Raw genomic sequence first — 21,006 nt, 5'->3', positions numbered from 1 at the left:
ACGCTAGCGTACAATCAGAGGCATGTTAGACACACAAAGACGTTACAGCAGGACAAAGACAAGCAGAGGGCTCCTACCCATCAGCCACTGGGGCTGCGTCCCTCCATCAGGTCCCCTGTGAAAAACCCTCAAAGTGCTCATTCGTCCCCGTCGGCCTCAGCGGATCCGCAGTGGATCCGCACGGCCCACAGAGACGTGATCCCACCACCAGTAAAAGTCCAGGCGTTATGGCGTCTATGACACAGATTCAGTAACTAGACCAGACGGGACGTCCAGCGCCAGCGATTCTCTACAGACAAAATAGACGCAGCGCCGGACGTCCAACACAAAGCTTTAGCTCTAACAGCGAAGTTTAACATCGAATGTAACAGCGGCGTAGATACTCAGGCAGCAGGACACGGGTCTGTTGGGGGGGGGGCTCTCCTGTCTGTTTGTTCGTCGTATCGGCAGCGGGGGGGCGACTCGTGGGTTCTGTCAGGACCAGCCGGCCCCTCCACCCACCAGGCACCACCTCCACCTGAACCAGAGCAGGACTCAGACTGGGGGCACTGCAATAACATGGGGGGGGGGGGGGGGGGGGGTTTGCTGTGAAGGAGTGGAGACATGTCGGATCAGACCCCCGCCCCACCCACAACAGATTTGACAGCTGAACTATCAGCGTCTGCGCTGAAGAGGGGGAGGGGGAGTCTGAGCCTGCTGCTGCAGTGGAGTGTGGCGTGGAGAGCTAGAGGAAGGGGGGGGGGGGTGGCGGCCCGGTCAGCCTTCAGGCCACCAGAACCACACGCATGGTGTTGGTGTAGCCGGAGCCTGGGCGCCAGCCGGTCAGCACGATGACCACGTCGCCCTCCTTAAAGAAGCCGCGCACCTTCCCTGCAAAGCAGATAGGAAGCGGTTAGCAGGGGGCTCACATGGACGCGGCGCCGACAGGTGGAGGCGCACACACACACTTACCCATCTCCATGGCAAAGTTGACACGCATGTCAACGTCCTCCGCCCACACGTCGTGGGAGGGCTTGGTGTAGAGGACGGGGAAGATGCCGCGGTACAAGTGGGCCTGGCGAGCCGTCTGGGCGTTACGGGTGACGGCGAGGATGGGGGCGCGGGGCCTGTACCTGGATATCAGGTGGGCAGACCTGCACGAACACACGGGCAGCTGTTAGAGACCCCCCCCACTCCACTCAGCTCAACATCACTGCAGGTCAGTACGATGGTCAGTCATGTTAGCAGGACACTTAGTTACTGCGGCAACAGACTGGACTGTTAACACACACACACACACACACACACACACACACACACACAGAGCGTTTCAGTTATTGTGGCTGTCCTGCAGAGCTCCGCAGCGTGTCCACGCCCTCACCCCCCCGCCACAATAAGAGACCACGCCTGAGAGGGGTGTGTGTGTGTGTGTGTCCAGAGGGCTGGACTACGAACACACTTCAACATGTCCACCCTGAACAGGTGCTGGAGAATAGGCGTAACCAGGTTATCATGGCGACCCAGTAGGCTAATTGTGATGTGTGTCCATAGTGCGCCCCCCCCAATTAGTGGCCCAGTCCTGACGTCCACTCTCAGTTCCCTGTGGAGTCTGAAGGATGGACACAGGACCCCCCCCTAGTCTGATTCTATCTGCACCCCCCAGCATCCATAACAGGACACATCTCACACACACACACACACACACGGTCCAGTCTCAGCTTACCTTCAGGACCAGGACCCCCTCTGCCCCCCCGTCTTACCTCCCGGTCTTGGTGAGGACAATCATCGCACTGGCGCAGCATTTGAAGGACGCCTCCACGGCGCCGACGGCCACGGCCTCCGACGGGTCTCTGGTCAGGTGGGAGTGTCTCCTCAGCTCCTCAAACAGCTGCCTGTGGAAGGTGGCCGCCTCGGCCTCTCGTGCTATCTGAGCCCAGAGGGACCACGGGGGAGGGGGGGTTACTCTCAGTCACACACACGCACACCACGGGGAGGGGCTGCCAAACACCTCGCCAGACTGCTGCTGGGGCCGTGATTGGCCAGCTGCTTTTTAAGCCCAGAGACCCATCTGGGTCAGGTGAGTGACAGCCCCCCCCCCAGCCTCTTCCTCAGTCAGTCCCTGTCTGGCCCTACTCTCCCTCTCCTCTGACCGTCCTCCTCGACCCCCCCGGGACCACATCACCTGCCTACCTTCCAGAGCCAGTGAGCACAATGATCCCAGAGGCTAAGCTCTTAATGGACGCCTCCACAGCGCCGATTGCAATCGCCTCAGCGGGGTCTTTGCAGTGCGGCGTGGAGCGACGCAGGTCCTCAAACACCTGCCGGTGGAACATGGCGGCCTCGGCTTCACGAGCAATCTGGCACAAGCGAGGGCGAGATGCATCACGCCAAGACATTCCCACACCAAGAAGACCCGTGTAACATGAAAGAGATGGGTGGACAGAGGACACAGAGAGGGACAACGTTAGAGAGACACAGACAGTTAGAATAAAGACGGGGGGGTGGGGAGGACAGAGGGGTCGAGTTAGTGGGAGCAAACAGTGGAACATGAGCATTTGAACACATCAGTGTCAGAGTGACCATCAGCACTGACGTGAGCTAAAACAGGACGCCGCTGCACTGCTGAGGGACGACCATCTAACCTGAGCAGTCACATGACAGGGCTGAGCTCCATGAGGTAAAACCAGGGCGACGCTGAGGAGGGACCCGCACAGCACAGACAGGCTCACAGACAGACAGGAGGGATGAACGGGTGTTAGTATTAAAGAGCGAGGCAGAGCAGGAGGAGGCGATGGAGCAGAGGGAGACGACGGAGCAGAGGGAGGCGACGGAGCAGAGGGAGAAGACGGAGCAGAGGGAAAAGACGGAGCAGAGGGAGGCGACGGAGCAGAGGGAGAAGACGGAGCAGAGGGAGAAGACGGAGCAGAGGGACGCTGCGTCTCCTCAGTCCGGTTCAGGTCAGTGACGCGTTCGTCTGCACCGAGGAGCTGCTGAGTCACTGATGCATCTGCACAGCAGCACAGAGACGGTGGGGGTGAGACACAGAGGGCCCAGCCACCGCAGAGAGACAGGCAGGCAGACAGACGGGCACTGCACCATCAGGATCTCACTGGGACCTGGTCCTCCCGGTCTGTCCCTGACCGACACAGCTAACACACAGCTGTATGTTTACAGATAAAAATGGGGGCAGTTTCATAGTCCTCACAATCACTAAAGGCTTAGAAAACACACAAAGCCAACTTATCTCACCCCTGTGTGCTCCTGCTCCTCAGCAGCTTTACCGTTATTTCACAGAACCAGTATACAGTATCTGTGTGGACAGGGGGGTCATTACACTGTACACCCTGCTGGTGGATCAGAGTGGGAAACCGTGGTGCAGAGGAGCCGTTCAGCTGGGAGCAACGTCCCAGGGAGGCTCACCGAGGGCGGAGCCACCTCGACACTCCGTCAGCAGCGTTACCTCTAACTGATGGGGTGTTAAACGGTGATCAATCACTCACTGATCACTCACTAGCATCCCTACGTGGCACAGAACATCTGAGGTGAAGCAGGTAAAGCACTCAGTTGGCCAAACAGCCCTGTTGACACCGCCACAGCAGCTGATTGGCCAAGTGGAAAAGAAGACGCTGCGTCAATGGGTGACTGACTGAGAAGCCAAGATGTGTTCAGGGGAACACAAATGTTAGGAAATGAGAGTTATCTCCCATTCTGTGGCAAAAACATGCTCAAAGTTAGAAATTACAAATCATGCAAGATCACATCAACTCGCTTCATTTCTCTAACAGAGGATCCTAAACACATTCTGAGGTTTACTGTCACATGTACTGTCCCTGAACTCACCACGGGCTGTGTGCATGCCCTCCACTGTTAGATGTAAAGTACCTCAACTCACCGTGTGCTGTTTATGTGTGTGGTACCTGAACTCACCGTGTGCTGTCTGTGTGCTCTGTGTGTGTGTGTGGTACCTGAACTCACCGTGTGCTGTCTGTGTGTGCGTGTGCTGTGTGGTACCTGAACTCACTGTGTGCTGTCTGTGTGCTCTGTGTGCGTGTGGTACCTTAACTCACCGTGTGTGGTCTGTGTATGTGGGGTACCTGAACTCACCGTGTGCTGTGTGCGTGTGGTACCTGAACTCACCGTGTGCTGTGTGCGTGTGGTACCTGAACTCACCGTGTGCTGTGTGCGTGTGGTACCTGAACTCACCGTGTGCTGTCTGTGTGTGGTACCTGAACTCACCGTGTGCTGTCTGTGTGTGGTACCTGAACTCACCGTGTGCTCTCTGTGTGTGGTACCTGAACTCACCGTGTGCTGTCTGTGTGTGGTACCTGAACTCACCGTGTGCTCTCTGTGTGTGGTACCTGAACTCACCGTGTGCTCTCTGTGTGTGGTACCTGAACTCACCGTGTGCTCTCTGTGTGTGGTACCTGAACTCACCGTGTGTTCTCTGTGTGTGGTACCTGAACTCACCGTGTGCTGTCTGTGTGTGGTACCTGAACTCACCGTGTGCTGTCTGTGTGTGGTACCTGAACTCACCGTGTGCTCTCTGTGTGTGTGGTACCTGAACTCACCGTGTGCTCTCTGTGTGTGGTACCTGAACTCACCGTGTGCTGTCTGTGTGTGTGTGGTACCTGAACTCACCGTGTGCTGTCTGTGTGTGTGTGGCACCTGAACTCACCGTGTGCTCTCTGTGTGTGTGTGGTACCTGAACTCACCGTGTGCTCTCTGTGTGTGGTACCTGAACTCACCATGTGCTCTCTGTGTGGTGTGCGTGTGGTACCTGAACTCACCGTGTGCTGTGTGCGTGTGTTACCTGAACTCACCGTGTGCTGTCTGTGTGTGTTACCTGAACTCACCGTGTGCTGTCTGTGTGTGGTACCTGAACTCACCGTGTGCTGTCTGTGTGTGGTACCTGAACTCACCGTGTGCTCTCTGTGTGTGGTACCTGAACTCACCGTGTGTTCTCTGTGTGTGGTACCTGAACTCACCGTGTGCTGTCTGTGTGTGGTACCTGAACTCACCGTGTGCTGTCTGTGTGTGGTACCTGAACTCACCGTGTGCTCTCTGTGTGTGGTACCTGAACTCACCGTGTGCTCTCTGTGTGTGGTACCTGAACTCACCGTGTGCTCTCTGTGTGTGGTACCTGAACTCACCGTGTGCTCTCTGTGTGTGGTACCTGAACTCACCGTGTGCTCTCTGTGTGTGGTACCTGAACTCACCGTGTGTTCTCTGTGTGTGGTACCTGAACTCACCGTGTGCTGTCTGTGTGTGGTACCTGAACTCACCGTGTGCTGTCTGTGTGTGGTACCTGAACTCACCGTGTGCTGTCTGTGTGTGGTACCTGAACTCACCGTGTGCTCTCTGTGTGTGGTACCTGAACTCACCGTGTGCTCTCTGTGTGTGTGGTACCTGAACTCACCGTGTGCTCTCTGTGTGTGGTACCTGAACTCACCGTGTGCTCTCTGTGTGTGGTACCTGAACTCACCGTGTGCTCTCTGTGTGTGGTACCTGAACTCACCGTGTGCTCTCTGTGTGTGGTACCTGAACTCACCGTGTGTTCTCTGTGTGTGGTACCTGAACTCACCGTGTGCTGTCTGTGTGTGGTACCTGAACTCACCGTGTGCTGTCTGTGTGTGGTACCTGAACTCACCGTGTGCTCTCTGTGTGTGGTACCTGAACTCACCGTGTGCTGTCTGTGTGTGGTACCTGAACTCACCGTGTGCTCTCTGTGTGTGGTACCTGAACTCACCGTGTGCTCTCTGTGTGTGTGGTACCTGAACTCACCGTGTGCTCTCTGTGTGTGGTACCTGAACTCACCATGTGCTGTCTGTGTGTGTGTGGTACCTGAACTCACCGTGTGCTGTGTGTGTGTGGTACCTGAACTCACCATGTGCTGTGTGCGTACAGCCTCCAGAGGGTAATCTCCCTTGGCGGTCTCTCCGCTCAGCATGATGCAGTCGGCTCCGTCCAGCACGGCGTTGGCCACGTCACTGCCCTCAGCGCGGGTGGGCCGGGGCTTCTTGATCATGCTCTCCAACATCTGAGAGGCGTTCAGGTGACAGACATAGTCTCAGACCCACAAACACAACACAGACGTTCTCCGAGTACGTCCCCATTACGCTCCCCCCACTGATAAAACACAGCGCGTCCTCTGTTCTTATCTGACCTGGGTGGCACACGTGATCGGCTTTCCGGCTCTGTTGCAGCGGCCGATCATCATCTTCTGGGCCAGGAAGACCTTCTCTGTGGGGATCTCGATTCCCAGGTCGCCACGGGCAACCATGATGCCGTCGCTGGCCTCCATGATCTCATCAAACCTGCACGGAGCACAGCTTGGTCAGACTGGACATGGTCACAGCGTGCGGACAGATTTGACCTTCTCGGCCATCCAGGGAACGAACGAACGCACTCACGCACCTGCGTACGCCCTCGTGGTTCTCCAGCTTGCTGATGATCTTGATGTTTTTGCCCTTCTCTCCCAGCACTGCTCTGACGGCGTGCACGTCTGCGGCTTTGCGGATGAAGGAAGCGAAGACCATGTCGACGCCGTGCTCCACGCCAAACTGCAGGTCTTTGATGTCCTTGTCCGAGACGGCCGGCAGGTCGACAGCAGCGCCGGGCAGGTTCACGCCCTTCTTGCTGCCCAGTGTGCCGCCGTTCTCAATCTCACACATGAGGAAGTCAGAACCTGGAGAGAAGCGACAGGCTGAGGCCTTTCAGGGGGCTCAAACACACAGCACTTTTCTGACAGGTCAGAGCTTTATTACCCGCTGGTCCACTCACCGATCTCCTTCACCTGCAGAGATATCAGGCCGTCGTCGATGTAGATCTTGCTGCCGAGCTCCACCACCTGGTTGATGTTCTTGTAGTCGAGCCAGAGGAGTTCGTCACTGCAGTTCTCCTGGTGAGCGTCGTCCACGGTGATCTTGATCATGTTGCCCTTCTTCAGCTCCACCTCGGCTGTGCCGCTCTGTCAGACCGTTCACACACATCCTTTTACCGTCTGTCTGGGCCGCTTTCACGCTAAATGTTCTGACTGTGGGATGATTAAACAGCTGATAAAACATTCTGAGATCAGGTGGTGCTATACTCACTCCATGGATGAGGCCGGTCCTGATCTCCGGGCCCTTGGTGTCCAGGGCGATGCCGATGGGCCTGTACTGGATGCTGCCGGGCTCGAAGCTCTCACACGCCTCACGGATGTTCCCGATGGTCTCTGAATGGTACTGCAGAAAGAAGACACGCTAAGATCTCACCGGGCAACAAACTGAACATCAGAGCGGCTGATTCCTGAGCAGCCTGTTGTTAAAACAATGACATGAAGGGAGGAGACCGTCTGCTATCAGGAGTTACTGTACGATGGGGGATCTCAGGCCGGGCCAATCACAGGAGGACGTGGCTCTGACATGTCACACAGACATGAGTCCGACTGTCAGCATCACCACAGCGTCACACACTTCCTCCACCAGCCAACTGCCGCAGAGTCTCTGAGGAGTCAGAGCAGGACAGTGTAGGGCCTTTCAGGTAACACCCCCCCACCCCTTAAACACCTGCCAGTCAGACTAATGAGACTAAATACCATCCAGGATCACACCGAGCGTCCTCATGGTGAAACCTCGAGCGGCAGCTGCAGTGTGTCCTTCCTTCCTCCAGTGTGACCGAGGACGGCCAGGAGGAACTGAACCAGTCAGCACTGAGGCGGCCATCTTGGCTGGCTCTAAGGCACTGGCTGCACGTGCACTCTGCTGCCCCACCTGCTTTCAGTGGCAGGTAATCACACCGGCAGCTCGCTGATTATAAGCTGCTGCTGGCTGGCTGCCGCCTCCTGGGCTGGTTTGCTTTTATTTGGTGGTTAGTGTTTGCTTGTTAGTGAACTTCTGTGTGTGTGTGTGTGAGAGAGAGAGACACAGGTGCTGTTCTACCTGATCGGACTTTAAGAGCAGAACCAGTGTGCTGAGGAGGAGGGTTTACCTGGGAGGCCTGATGGACTGAGCCGAATAACTGTGTCACAGGAGGTGATGGGAGCTGAGATCTGCATTAACTCTTCACCTCCTGGAGAAGCTGAAGCTGCTCGACAGAGGCTGAACCATGTGTGACACTCACACTCACCCCCCCTCAGCAGAGTTAACCCTCCTCTGATCTGAGGGGTCCATTCATCCTCATCCTGTTTACAGTGGCAGGCCGACTGTAGTTCATAGTGAGCTACGTGCTCGGTCGCTGTGAGGTTTGTTGGCCGTCTGCTGTCACCACAGGTGTTCATACGGAGCTGAACAAAGACCCGCACAGCAGCCGTGTGATAGAGCACAGCTCTGTGTTTGACGACTGATCAGGATTATCAGTGTGGACGTGACTTCTGACAATGAACCCCACCCCTCCCCTCCCCTCCCCTCAGGTACACAGCAGAGTGTGGACAGACCCACCTCGTGGGAGCCGTGGGAGAAGTTCAGGCGAGCGATGTTCATCCCAGACTTGATCATCTCCTTCAGCATTTCCACAGAGCGGGAGGCCGGCCCTGCAGGGTGGGGGGTGAAATACATTCAGTACAGATCTGTGAACACACTCTCCTTATTCAGTTAGAGGACACACAGTGTGGGTGAGGACAGACTTGTTCGCTTTAGCAGGTGAAATATTAAAAGAAATATAATACAGCATAATAACAGTAATAATAATTATGATAATAACAACGTCTGCATCTGACTCATCTGGGTGTTATCTGGTCACATCACTCTGATGAACAGCCACCTCCTACTGCTTATTTTAGCTCTTCTCTTCCTTAAAAACAGATACACTGAACAGTTTTATTATATTTTCCCTCATATTATGTATTGTAATAATTATATTCTATATTTTTCATTTCTTGATTTGGCACTAAGGCAGATTCCAGGTAATGTGAAACCTTCCTTGGCTCTAAACCCGATTATGAAGAAATCTGCTCTGTTCTCAAAGATGTGATAAAAACTGTAACAAAGGGAGTTTTTAAGTGAGCAGGACAACTGTGACCGTTTATTCTAGAACTGCTACTCTCTCCATGCAGTGAGGGCCGTGGTGACCGACCGATGGTGCAGATGATGCCGGTGTTGCGTGCCGTGGTGGGCTCCGAGTCGATGTCCAGCAGGCACATGTGCTCCAGGAAGGTGTCGGCCATGGCGGCGTTGAGCTGCTGCGTCTGGATGAAAGCAGAGCCCATGTCTAGAGACTTGACCTGAGGCATGGTGACCACTGGTGCTCCTGTAGAAGTCCTGCACAAAACACCAAGTTAATATTTAATACAAGCTATTCACCTGCAGCACGGCTACGTCCACCGTGACGGGGGAGTACACAGAGGGGGGACGATAAAAAGTGGCCTTGTGAAATGCCCGGGCTTTGCACACGTCTGTTCTCCTGCTCCCGTTTGCCTGTTTCAGATTCAGGCTGATTAAACAGTCTGTGTGGGGGCTGCTGACAGAGGCCCTGCCTCCATAGAGCTCAGGCCTGGAGCTCTACAGGCGCTACGTTATATCCCCCTCCCTCTCTGAGTGGGCACAGGGCAACCACTCCATCACGACGCTCCTCCACAGGGCACGAGCTGCAGGATTTCTTCACTGCTTCCTGTCTAGAAACGGGAACAGGTTGTGTAAACGGAGCGTGGTACCACAGAGGGGACATGACATCACATCCTGTTTGATTGGCTCAGCGCTGTCACACGTTCCTCTTTTCTTAACAGTGCCAGCAGGGGGGGGGGGGCATGGCGCAGCACTGCAGCTCGACAGGACGGGGCTCTGGTTGCCATGGTTACATAACCTCAGTGAATCAGAGACACGGTATGCAGCAGGAATTAAATGAGAACAAAGATAATGTAAAGTGAGTAATGATGACGAGGGGAGCCTGGACAGCTCCAGGAACACAGCATGTAGCACAGAGAGGACGCACGCCGTCTCAGTTACCTTAAAAATATAATGAGTCAGAGTCTGCCAGAGGGCAGACTCAGTTCCCTCAGTATGAATTATAAAGTGCAGAGGACACTCTCACTGGGCGACACACCAGCGCCTCCTCGTCCCTGACCGAGACCCCCACACAGTCCTGGACACACCGCAGCACTGAGCCTAAACATCAGCACCCCCCCACCGTGACAGAGCAGGCTCACAATGATTTCTGCAGTCCTTCACATGGGGGCCTCTGACTCATCACATCCTGACAGACCAGCGTGGTGGGGAGAGAGGGGTTCCCAGGAAGGGCCAACATGAGCTGCACACTGATTACATAACACTGGAGTCACTGGGCCAGAGCAGGGCCGTACGTGAGCTCAGTCACATCCCACTACTGCAACACACAGAGCCATGACGGGGGCTGGAGGCAGACCCCCCAGTGGGCTGAACCACTGGGACAGACCGGGGGGTGCTCTCTACTGTTACTGTGCAGGGCTCCAGAATACCTTGGCTTCTCTCCACACAATTCCTGACCTCATTAAGGGATCTGAGTGTCATCAGTGTCCTCGAGGAAGATCTTATTTCTGGGAATGTGACAACAGACTGACGTCCCCTTCATTTGTCCTTCACCACGACCACTAAAGTCTTGGTCCGTTTGCAGCAGCTCTCCAGTTCCTGGATCCCATCACTGAGCGTTCAGGCCACGATGGCGTATCTGAGCTGGCGGCTCGAGTTGCCGCCACGGGCCAACAGCAACCGCAGTAAGCCTGACACAGATGCAGGGCTAACTTTAGCGCTGGCTGCTAATAATCCCCTCCAATCCCTCCACTCCTCCTCTACCTCTGTAAGGAACTCTGACGCTCCACCGGTCGGCCCCCTACCTGTGAGACGTGCCCGTCTAATCATCAGCCGCCATGTGGCCGTCAGGGTGGCATGACGTTCAGCCTCATCTAGCCTGGACGTGACGTACCAGCAGGCTAATCTCAGCTGGCTCCAGGAGACCGGAGATGCTTCCTATCAGTCACACTCAGTGAGCGCTACGTACCCCCAGTAGATCCTCCTGGGGACAAACAGGCACGGTGCTGCCAGTGACCTCCACAGCAGCCCCAGCGTGTTGCAGCGTCCACAGGCAAAGAGAGAGCTGCTCCCTACCACAGCAGTCCGGGCTGAACTGACCGCTGCAGAGTGCGAGCACACATGCCACGCTTCCAGGAGCTCAAGAGTAAATCCCTTCAATGAGGATGAAGGACACGCAGAGCGCCTGCTGTGACCAAGCGATGTGCCCAGACCTGATACAGAGGACGTACATGAGATAGTCACAACAACACGCCACGCCGCGTCTTTACCAGCCCCCAGGCCTGAAAACAGAGTCCTGGCTAATAATAACCCACAGTTACATGTTTGGAGGAATCTGACACTCTGAATGTACGCAGGGACTTCCACCGTGGAGGCCTTAAATTAGACCCTTAAACCCCACAATGACAGGGGGTGAGGTCCCACTGCCCTCCCCTCAGATGGAGGGAGACATCCCCCCACTGGTGGTGCAGCAGGCCGAGGCTCTGTCTGCGTAGCATTAGTCAGCAACATGGTAGGAGGGTCAACTCCAGCTGCAGCGCCTGGGGTGGTGGGGGGGTGTCACAGGTGCTTTGGGCTATTTCTGATGATGGACCAGCTCCACATAAACTTTACAGACTCATGGGGGAATTAATGACAACTGAGGCCGAATAAATAATAGCCCCCCCGCTGGGATCATCACTCCAGCACTCACCAGTGTCTTTATGTGGTGTCTGACTGGGACAGACTCCATTTTGTGAGCAGAGGGACTCACTGACAGATCACAGTGACTCCTGCCAACACAGCACCGTCCTCATTCACTGGATCTGACACAGGAGCAGGTCCTGTGCACCCCCCCCCACACACACACACACACACTCCTCCTGCTGCTGGTCTAGGAACAGCCTGAAACACAGGATGCAGGAACTACAAACCAAGGACAACACAGCCCAGGTGACACCTGTCTGTCCATGTGTCTACTGTCAACGCAGCCTTTAGTATCACCTGTGACACAAAAACACTGATCCCAGGACAGTGCTACACTACAACACATCTGAACTGATCCCAGGACAGTGCTACACTGCAACACATCTGAACTGATCCCAGGACAGTGCTACACTGCAACACATCTGAACTGATCCCAGGACAGTGCTACACTACAACACATCTGAACTGATCCCAGGACAGTGCTACACTACAACACATCTGAACTGATCCCAGGACAGTGCTACACTGCAACACATCTGAACTGATCCCAGGACAGTGCTACACTACAACACATCTGAACTGATCCCAGGACAGTGCTACACTGCAACACATCTGAACTGATCCCAGGACAGTTTTTAACTACACCTCACACTGGCGTGTTTTCGTGGGGGTGACGGCGCAGACGGGTGGGTAAAGGATGGAGGTGACCTGCCGTGTGAAAGAGGTTCCCGGGTGAAGCACACTGCCGTATGGAGGTCCAGCAGTGACGTTACCTGATTATAAAACCACACCTCTGTCACCACGGAGCGCGCGATGCGCTAAAGGTCACGTTCTCATCCTGCGTCACATTTTCCTGGTCGGGAGACGTCACGGGGAGACTGGCCAATGGGAGGTGGAGGAACCGGAGCGGCCACACCCACCGCAGGAGGCAACAGGAAGCGACTCTTCATCATTTTAATTTAACCTTTATACGGTTTTTACTGCGATAAAACACGAATTCATCGTGTTGGCAGACAGTCACAGACAGACATGTTCAGCTCACAGACAAACCGCCTCACTTTATCCTCCAACACCCGCATTAAACACGATTAAAATGGAGGCTTTCTAACAGAGAGCCATCCCCTCCGCCTGGTGTTCCGCCGTTTTCAAACATGTATTTTATTATCAAAGCTCGACAGCACAGAGAGGAAACCCGCCTCCAGAGCCAGAATCAGCCCTCTCACACCGGGACCCGCCGCTAACCGATGCTAGCTAACCTCCAGACCCGCCGACAGACAGATGAGCACGGCTCAGAGCGGAGCTGGGTCCGGTGATCGGCTCACCTCACCGAGAAGATGAGCCCGGTCCAGCCGGGGACACCCACCTGTCTGCTGCTGCTGCTGCTGCTGCTGGTGGTGGTGGTGGTGGTGGTGGTGGTGGTGCTGCTGCTGCTGCTGCTGAGGACACTCTGCCTGCTGCACTGAGACCAGCTCAAGGTGATCCCGGCCCCTCACTCCTAGGGACTACTTTATAGGGATGCTGACCGACACGTATCCCTCCGACAGAGTCCGGACAAACGAGTTGGACCCCAGCACCTGACGACACGTGCACCCGTTGCTGATCACACATACACGCGCCCCGTCCAGCCCCGTTCCGCCACAAAGACACAAAACAGTTAAAACTCTAACACCGCGGAAGGATACGCGGATGGGCGGCGGACGTGCTTCGTAAAGTTCGGCAGCCAATCATAGCGCGGAAAGGCATCAGCAGCGCGAGGAGTCTGACATGTGACTGTTGATGGCGTGCGCGTGCTGTGCGGAAGAAACGCGTGTAGCTCCCAGAGAGGCGGTGGTTCGGTTAAAGTAGTGCCCGGTTAGTGTCTCTACGCCACCGTCAGATCAGGAGCCTGACATCATGACGGTGCAGGTCTGGTTCCGTCAGCAGCGGCCGAAAGGCCTCATGGGAAATATCAGGAAGGCAGGTCCTCTGAGCCTGTCACGAAGATGGACCCAGAACCAGATCCTGGATCAGGATCCAGAACCAGACCCTGAATCAGGTCTGGGATCCTGGATTAGGACCCACAGTCACATCCTGGATCAGGTCTTATACCCTGGATCAGGTCTGGGATCCTGGATTAGGACCCACAGTCACATCCTGGATCAGGTCTTATACCCTGGATCAGGTCTTAGATCCTGGATCAAGACCCACAGTCACATCCTGGATCAGGTCTTAGACCCTGGATCAGGTCTTAGATCCCGGATTAAGACCCAGAACCAGATACTGGATCAGGTCTTGGACCCTGGATCAGGTCTAAGACCCTGCTGTGAGCGACAGGACCTGGAGAACTGTACAGTGTTTGAGTCAGCAGCTCCATCTGGTGGTGAAACCAGAGTTTGACATGTTTTAGTGACATGAGTACTGCATTCATACTGAGTACTGACCGACAGAGCCTTTGATAAATACTGTGTTCAGTACTTCATACTGAGTACTGACCAACAGAGCCTTTGATAAATACTGTGTTCAGTACTTCATACTGAGTACTGACCGACAGAGCCTTTGATAAATACTGTGTTCAGTACTTCATACTGAGTACTGACCGACAGAGCCTTTGATAAATACTGTGTTCAGTACTTCATACTGAGTACTGACCAACAGAGCCTTTGATAAATACTGTGTTCAGTACTTCATACTGAGTACTGACCGACAGAGCCTTTGATAAATACTGTGTTCAGTACTTCATACTGAGTACTGACCGACAGAGCCTTTGATAAATACTGTGTTCAGTACTTCATACTGAGTACTGACCGACAGAGCCTTTGATAAATACTGCGTTCAGTACTTCATACTGAGTACTGACCGACAGAGCCTTTGATAAATACTGCGTTCAGTACTTCATACTGAGTACTGACCAACAGAGCCTTTGATAAATACTGCATTCAGTACTTCATACTGAGTACTGACCGACAGAGCCTTTGATAAATACTGCGTTCAGTACTTCATACTGAGTACTGACCGACAGAGCCTTTGATAAATACTGCGTTCAGTACTTCATACTGAGTACTGACCGACAGAGCCTTTGATAAATACTGCGTTCAGTACTTCATACTGAGTACTGACCGACAGAGCCTTTGATAAATACTGTGTTCAGTACTTCATACTGAGTACTGACCGACAGAGCCTTTGATAAATACTGTGTTCAGTACTTCATACTGAGTACTGACCGACAGAGCCTTTGATAAATACTGCGTTCAGTACTTCATACTGAGTACTGACCGACAGAGCCTTTGATAAATACTGCGTTCAGTACTTCATACTGAGTACTGACCGACAGAGCCTTTGATAAATACTGCATTCATACTGAGTACTGACCGACAGAGCCTTTGATAAATACTGCGTTCAGTACTTCATACTGAGTACTGACCGACAGAGCCTTTGATAAATACTGCGTTCAGTACTTCATACTGAGTACTGACCAACAGAGCCTTTGATAAATACTGTGTTCAGTACTTCATACTGAGTACTGACCAACAGAGCCTTTGATAAATACTGCATTCAGTACTTCATACTGAGTACTGACCGACAGAGCCTTTGATAAATACTGCATTCATACTGAGTACTGACCGACAGAGCCTTTGATAAATACTGCGTTCAGTACTTCATACTGAGTACTGACCGACAGAGCCTTTGATAAATACTGCGTTCAGTACTTCATACTGAGTACTGACCGACAGAGCCTTTGATAAATACTGCGTTCAGTACTTCATACTGAGTACTGACCGACAGAGCCTTTGATAAATACTGCGTTCAGTACTTCATACTGAGTACTGACCGACAGAGCCTTTGATAAATACTGCATTCATACTGAGTACTGACCGACAGAGCCTTTGATAAATACTGCGTTCAGTACTTCATACTGAGTACTGACCGACAGAGCCTTTGATAAATACTGCGTTCAGTACTTCATACTGAGTACTGACCGACAGAGCCTTTGATAAATACTGCGTTCAGTACTTCATACTGAGTACTGACCGACAGAGCCTTTGATAAATACTGCGTTCAGTACTTCATACTGAGTACTGACCGACAGAGCCTTTGATAAATACTGCGTTCAGTACTTCATACCGAGTACTGACTGACAGAGCCTTTGATAAATACTGCGTTCAGTACTCAGTCCATATCGATCAACCTTTAGAAGGTTGTTAAGACAAAAGCTGCCAAACTCATCCGGATGTATTTCTGCTTGTAATCCCCAACAAATCTGGAAAATATCCCCAAACCCCCAAAAGTAACTCTAAACCCCCAAAACTCTAAAAAGAACAGCAGCCCAACCCTAAACTAAAAAGAAACTATCAGCGATGTGGATGATCGACGAGTTAGGGCCGTGCTGCGGACCACAGTAGTCCTCACTGGGCCTGAACGCTCCGCTGTGAATCATTGGCAGTAAAATAAAGTTATTCTGGTAAAAACACCAAATTTCAGCCATGTGAACTTCAGCACGTGTGCTTGTGTGACACGTGTGAAAGGGCGGCTCCAGAAGTGTGGACCTGGTTCTCCGGGAGCTGTCCGGAAGGAAACAGCCTGGGATCGACGGGAATGTGATGTTTAATTCACATGCTGGGGGTCAGACGGACAGACAGAACTAATCCGGTCCGGACCAGCTCCAGTGTTCAGACCGCTTCATCAGTGAGGGTCTGTTAGTGGGGGGGGGGCAGCTGCTCAGGCCCCTCCTGACTGACACAGGCCACAAATACTATAGTAATAGAGTATACTTCATCATCCGCTATCTAGTATTTATATTCAAATTCATTTAGCCACACAGTTCAACCAGGTCAACCAGTATAACCAAAGTAATACGCTAACTAACTAATAAGCTAATATACAACATAAATACACTACTGACACGACCATATATAGTACTACCAATACTACTACTATCACTAGTACTAGTACTACTGATACTACTACTATCACTAGTACTACTGATACTACTGCTATCACTATCACTAGTACTAGTACTACTGATACTACTATCACTAGTACTTGTACTACTGATACTACTACTACTATCACTAGTACTACTGATACTACTACTATCACTATCACTAGTACTAGTACTACTGATACTACTATCACTAGTATTACTGATACTACAACTATCACTATCACTAGTACTTGTACTACTGATACTACTACTATCACTAGTACTAGTACTACTGATACTACTACTACTACTATCACTAGTACTACTGATACTACTACTATCACTAGTACTAGTACTACTACTACGGCCCTGAGTTGGGGCAGACAGACCCCCCCCCCTTCACACTCACTCACCAGAGGAACAAGTGCTGACTGAGCAGGTACAGAAACCTGATCTGGTCTGATCCGTCTCCTGGACTCCTCGTGGAGTCCTGGTCTGTCCGTGGAGTCCTGGTCAGAGTCCTGGAGACGGATCAGACCCCAGCTCCTCTGGGTCGGTCCCTGCCCCCCCGTGTCCTCTCACCTGTCCACGGCTGTGGAGGCGTTGGCGCTGCTGCTTCCACTGCCCATGGTGCCGTGCTCTCTCACTGGTGTCTGACAGCCTCTGCCTGGACCAGCTCTCCTACGCTCCCTGAGGACACACCTGTCCAGGTGAGGGACAGAGCTGCCGTCCAGTCACCCTGCCCTCTGGCCAGGCCCCCGCCTGTCAGCAAGGATTAGCAGCTGCTAACCCGGGGCCACGAGGTACAGTAAGACCCTGTGGGAATGTGCTCGGATAAATCTCAGAGATGAGCAGGGAGGACGCCCTAAAGCCTCTGGGCGTGTCATTCCTGCAGGAGGACACGCAGCCATGATCACATAATCAATCAATCAATCAATCCAGCCAATCAATCGACCAGAAACACGGGAAGTCAGCAGAGGGGAGACAGGACAGACTACAACAGCACATGTTCACCCACACATGTTCACACACACACACACACACACACACACACACATTCTCTCACACACACACAAACTCTCTTACACACACACACACACACACGCTCTCTCTCACACACACTCACATACACACTCTCTCTCTCTCTCACACACACACACACACTCTCTCTCTCTCTCACACACACACACACACACACTCCTGCAGGTAACGAGGCTAAAGACTGATTAGCCTAAAGCACACAGTGACACACAGACACAGATGATCACATGCTTTATTTGTCATGTGACTCTGAGGTTGTTGTTGACATATAATTTGAATATTTGATTAATTAATTAAGGTGTGTGTGTGTGAGAGAGAGAGTGTACGTGTGAGAGAGAGAGTGTAAGTGTGTGAGAGAGAGTGTATGTGTGTGAGAGAGAGTGTACGTGTGTGAGAGAGAGTGTAAGTGTGTGAGAGAGAGAGTGTACGTGTGTGAGAGAGAGAGTGTACGTGTGTGAGAGAGAGAGTGTACGTGTGTGAGAGAGAGTGTAAGTGTGTGAGAGAGAGTGTACGTGTGTGAGAGAGAGAGTGTACGTGTGTGAGAGAGAGAGTGTACGTGTGTGAGAGAGAGTGTACGTGTGTGAGAGAGAGAGTGTACGTGTGTGAGAGAGAGAGTGTACGTGTGTGAGAGAGAGAGTGTACGTGTGTGAGAGAGAGTGTAAGTGTGTGAGAGAGAGTGTACGTGTGTGAGAGAGAGTGTATGTGTGTGAGAGAGAGTGTACATGTGTGAGAGAGAGAGTGTACGTGTGTGAGAGAGAGAGTGTACGTGTGTGAGAGAGAGTGTAAGTGTGAGAGAGAGAGTGTACGTGTGTGAGAGAGAGAGTGTACGTGTGTGAGAGAGAGTGTAAGTGTGAGAGAGAGAGTGTATGTGTGTGAGAGAGTGTACGTGTGTGAGAGAGAGTGTATGTGTGTGAGAGAGTGTACGTGTGTGAGAGAGAGTGTATGTGTGTGAGAGAGTGTACGTGTGTGAGAGAGAGTGTATGTGTGAGAGAGAGTGTATGTGTGAGAGAGAGTGTACGTGTGTGAGAGAGAGTGTATGTGTGTGAGAGAGTGTACGTGTGTGAGAGAGAGTGTATGTGTGTGAGAGAGTGTACGTGTGTGAGAGAGAGTGTATGTGTGTGAGAGAGAGAGTGTATGTGTGTGAGAGAGTGTACGTGTGTGAGAGAGAGTGTATGTGTGTGAGAGAGTGTACGTGTGTGAGAGAGAGTGTATGTGTGTGAGAGAGAGAGTGTATGTGTGAGAGAGAGTGTAAGTGTGTGAGAGAGAGTGTACGTGTGTGAGAGAGAGTGTATGTGTGAGAGAGTGTATGTGTGTGAGAGAGAGAGTGTATGTGTGTGAGAGAGAGTGTATGTGTGTGAGAGAGAGTGTATGTGTGTGAGAGAGAGTGTACGTGTGTGAGAGAGAGTGTATGTGTGTGAGAGCGTGTACGTGTGTGAGAGAGAGTGTATGTGTGAGAGAGAGTGTACGTGTGTGAGAGAGAGTGTATGTGTGAGAGAGAGAGAGTGTATGTGTGTGAGAGAGTGTACGTGTGTGAGAGAGAGTGTATGTGTGAGAGAGAGTGTATGTGTGTGAGAGAGAGTGTACGTGTGTGAGAGAGAGTGTATGTGTGTGAGAGAGTGTATGTGTGTGAGAGTGTATGTGTGAGAGAGAGTGTACGTGTGTGAGAGAGAGTGTATGTGTGTGAGAGAGAGAGTGTACGTGTGTGAGAGAGAGTGTATGTGTGTGAGAGAGTGTATGTGTGTGAGAGTGTATGTGTGAGAGAGAGTGTATGTGTGAGAGAGAGTGTATGTGTGTGAGAGAGAGTGTACGTGTGTGAGAGAGAGTGTATGTGTGTGAGAGAGTGTATGTGTGTGAGAGTGTATGTGTGAGAGAGAGTGTACGTGTGTGAGAGAGAGTGTATGTGTGTGAGAGAGTGTACGTGTGTGAGAGAGAGTGTATGTGTGAGAGAGAGTGTATGTGTGTGAGAGAGTGTATGTGTGTGAGAGAGAGTGTACGTGTGAGAGAGTGTATGTGTGTGAGAGAGAGTGTACGTGTGAGAGAGTGTATGTGTGTGAGAGAGAGAGCGTACGTGTGTGAGAGAGAGAGTGTACGCGTGAGAGAGAGAGAGTGTACGCGTGAGAGAGAGAGTGTACGTGTGAGAGAGAGAGTGTATGTGTGTGAGAGAGTGTACGTGTGTGTGTGAGAGAGAGTGTACGTGTGTGAGAGAGAGAGTCTACGTGTGTGAGAGAGAGAGTGTACGCGTGAGAGAGAGAGAGTGTACGCGTGAGAGAGAGAGTGTACGTGTGAGAGAGAGAGTGTATGTGTGTGAGAGAGTGTACGTGTGTGTGTGAGAGAGAGTGTACGTGTGTGAGAGAGAGAGTCTACGTGTGTGAGAGAGAGAGTGTACGCGTGAGAGAGAGAGTGTATGTGTGTGAGAGAGTGTACGTGTGTGAGAGAGAGAGTCTACGTGTGTGAGAGAGAGAGTGTACATGTGAGAGAGAGAGAGCGTACGTGTGAGAGAGAGAGAGCGTACGTGTGTGAGAGAGAGAGAGCGTACATGTGAGAGAGAGAGAGTGTACGTGTGTGAGAGAGAGAGTGTACGCGTGAGAGAGAGAGTGTACGTGTGAGAGAGAGAGAGCGTACATGTGAGAGAGAGAGAGTGTACGTGTGTGAGAGAGAGAGTGTACATGTGAGAGAGAGAGTGTACGCGTGAGAGAGAGAGAGCGTACATGTGAGAGAGAGAGTGTACGTGTGAGAGAGAGAGAGTGTACGTGTGTGAGAGAGAGTGTACGTGTGTGAGAGAGAGAGTGTACGTGTGTGAGAGAGAGAGTGTACGCGTGTGAGAGAGAGTGTACGTGTGAGAGAGAGAGAGCGTACATGTGAGAGAGAGAGTGTACGTGTGAGAGAGAGAGTGTACGTGTGAGAGAGAGAGTGTACGTGTGTGAGAGAGAGAGCGTACATGTGAGAGAGAGAGTGTACGTGTGAGAGAGAGAGTGTACGTGTGAGAGAGAGAGTGTACGTGTGTGAGAGAGAGAGTGTACGTGTGTGAGAGAGAGAGTGTACGCGTGTGAGAGAGAGAGTGTACGTGTGTGAGAGAGAGAGTGTACGCGTGTGAGAGAGAGTGTACGTGTGAGAGAGAGAGAGTGTACGTGTGTGAGAGAGAGAGTGTACGCGTGTGAGAGAGAGTGTACGTGTGAGAGAGAGAGAGCGTACATGTGAGAGAGAGAGTGTACGTGTGAGAGAGAGAGTGTACGTGTGAGAGAGAGAGTGTACGTGTGTGAGAGAGAGAGTGTACGTGTGTGAGAGAGAGAGTGTACGCGTGTGAGAGAGAGTGTACGTGTGAGAGAGAGAGAGCGTACATGTGAGAGAGAGAGTGTACGTGTGAGAGAGAGAGTGTACGTGTGAGAGAGAGAGTGTACGTGTGTGAGAGAGAGAGTGTACGTG

General features: G+C 52.4%; 1 protein-coding gene across 2 annotated transcripts; it reads right to left on the bottom strand.

Moving 5' to 3' along the window:
* Positions 1–603: 603 nt before the first annotated feature.
* On the bottom strand, positions 604–13,272 carry pkma (pyruvate kinase M1/2a). 2 transcript variants are annotated; one of them, XM_070836486.1, is made up of 11 exons: positions 13,006–13,272; positions 9,031–9,215; positions 8,397–8,488; positions 7,071–7,202; positions 6,760–6,946; positions 6,394–6,664; positions 6,143–6,293; positions 5,864–6,016; positions 1,740–1,906; positions 952–1,133; positions 604–870 (listed from the first exon to the last, which is right to left on the bottom strand). In XM_070836486.1, exons 2-11 carry the CDS (start codon positions 9,185–9,187, stop codon positions 764–766), a joined length of 1,599 nt encoding a protein of 532 aa, XP_070692587.1. In that variant the 5' UTR covers positions 9,188–9,215; positions 13,006–13,272; the 3' UTR covers positions 604–763. The 2 variants fall into 2 exon arrangements, with proteins under 2 accessions (XP_070692587.1, XP_070692520.1); XM_070836419.1 differs by lacking the exon at positions 1,740–1,906 and adding an exon at positions 2,170–2,336 and having other exon boundaries at positions 13,006–13,270.
* Positions 13,273–21,006: the final 7,734 nt, after the last annotated feature.

This window comes from Pempheris klunzingeri, chromosome 1 (genome assembly GCF_042242105.1).
Source record: "Pempheris klunzingeri isolate RE-2024b chromosome 1, fPemKlu1.hap1, whole genome shotgun sequence".
Taxonomy (NCBI): domain Eukaryota; kingdom Metazoa; phylum Chordata; class Actinopteri; order Acropomatiformes; family Pempheridae; genus Pempheris; species Pempheris klunzingeri.
Note: the sequence above shows the minus strand (reverse complement) of the source record. Positions and strands in the feature narration are given on the sequence as shown.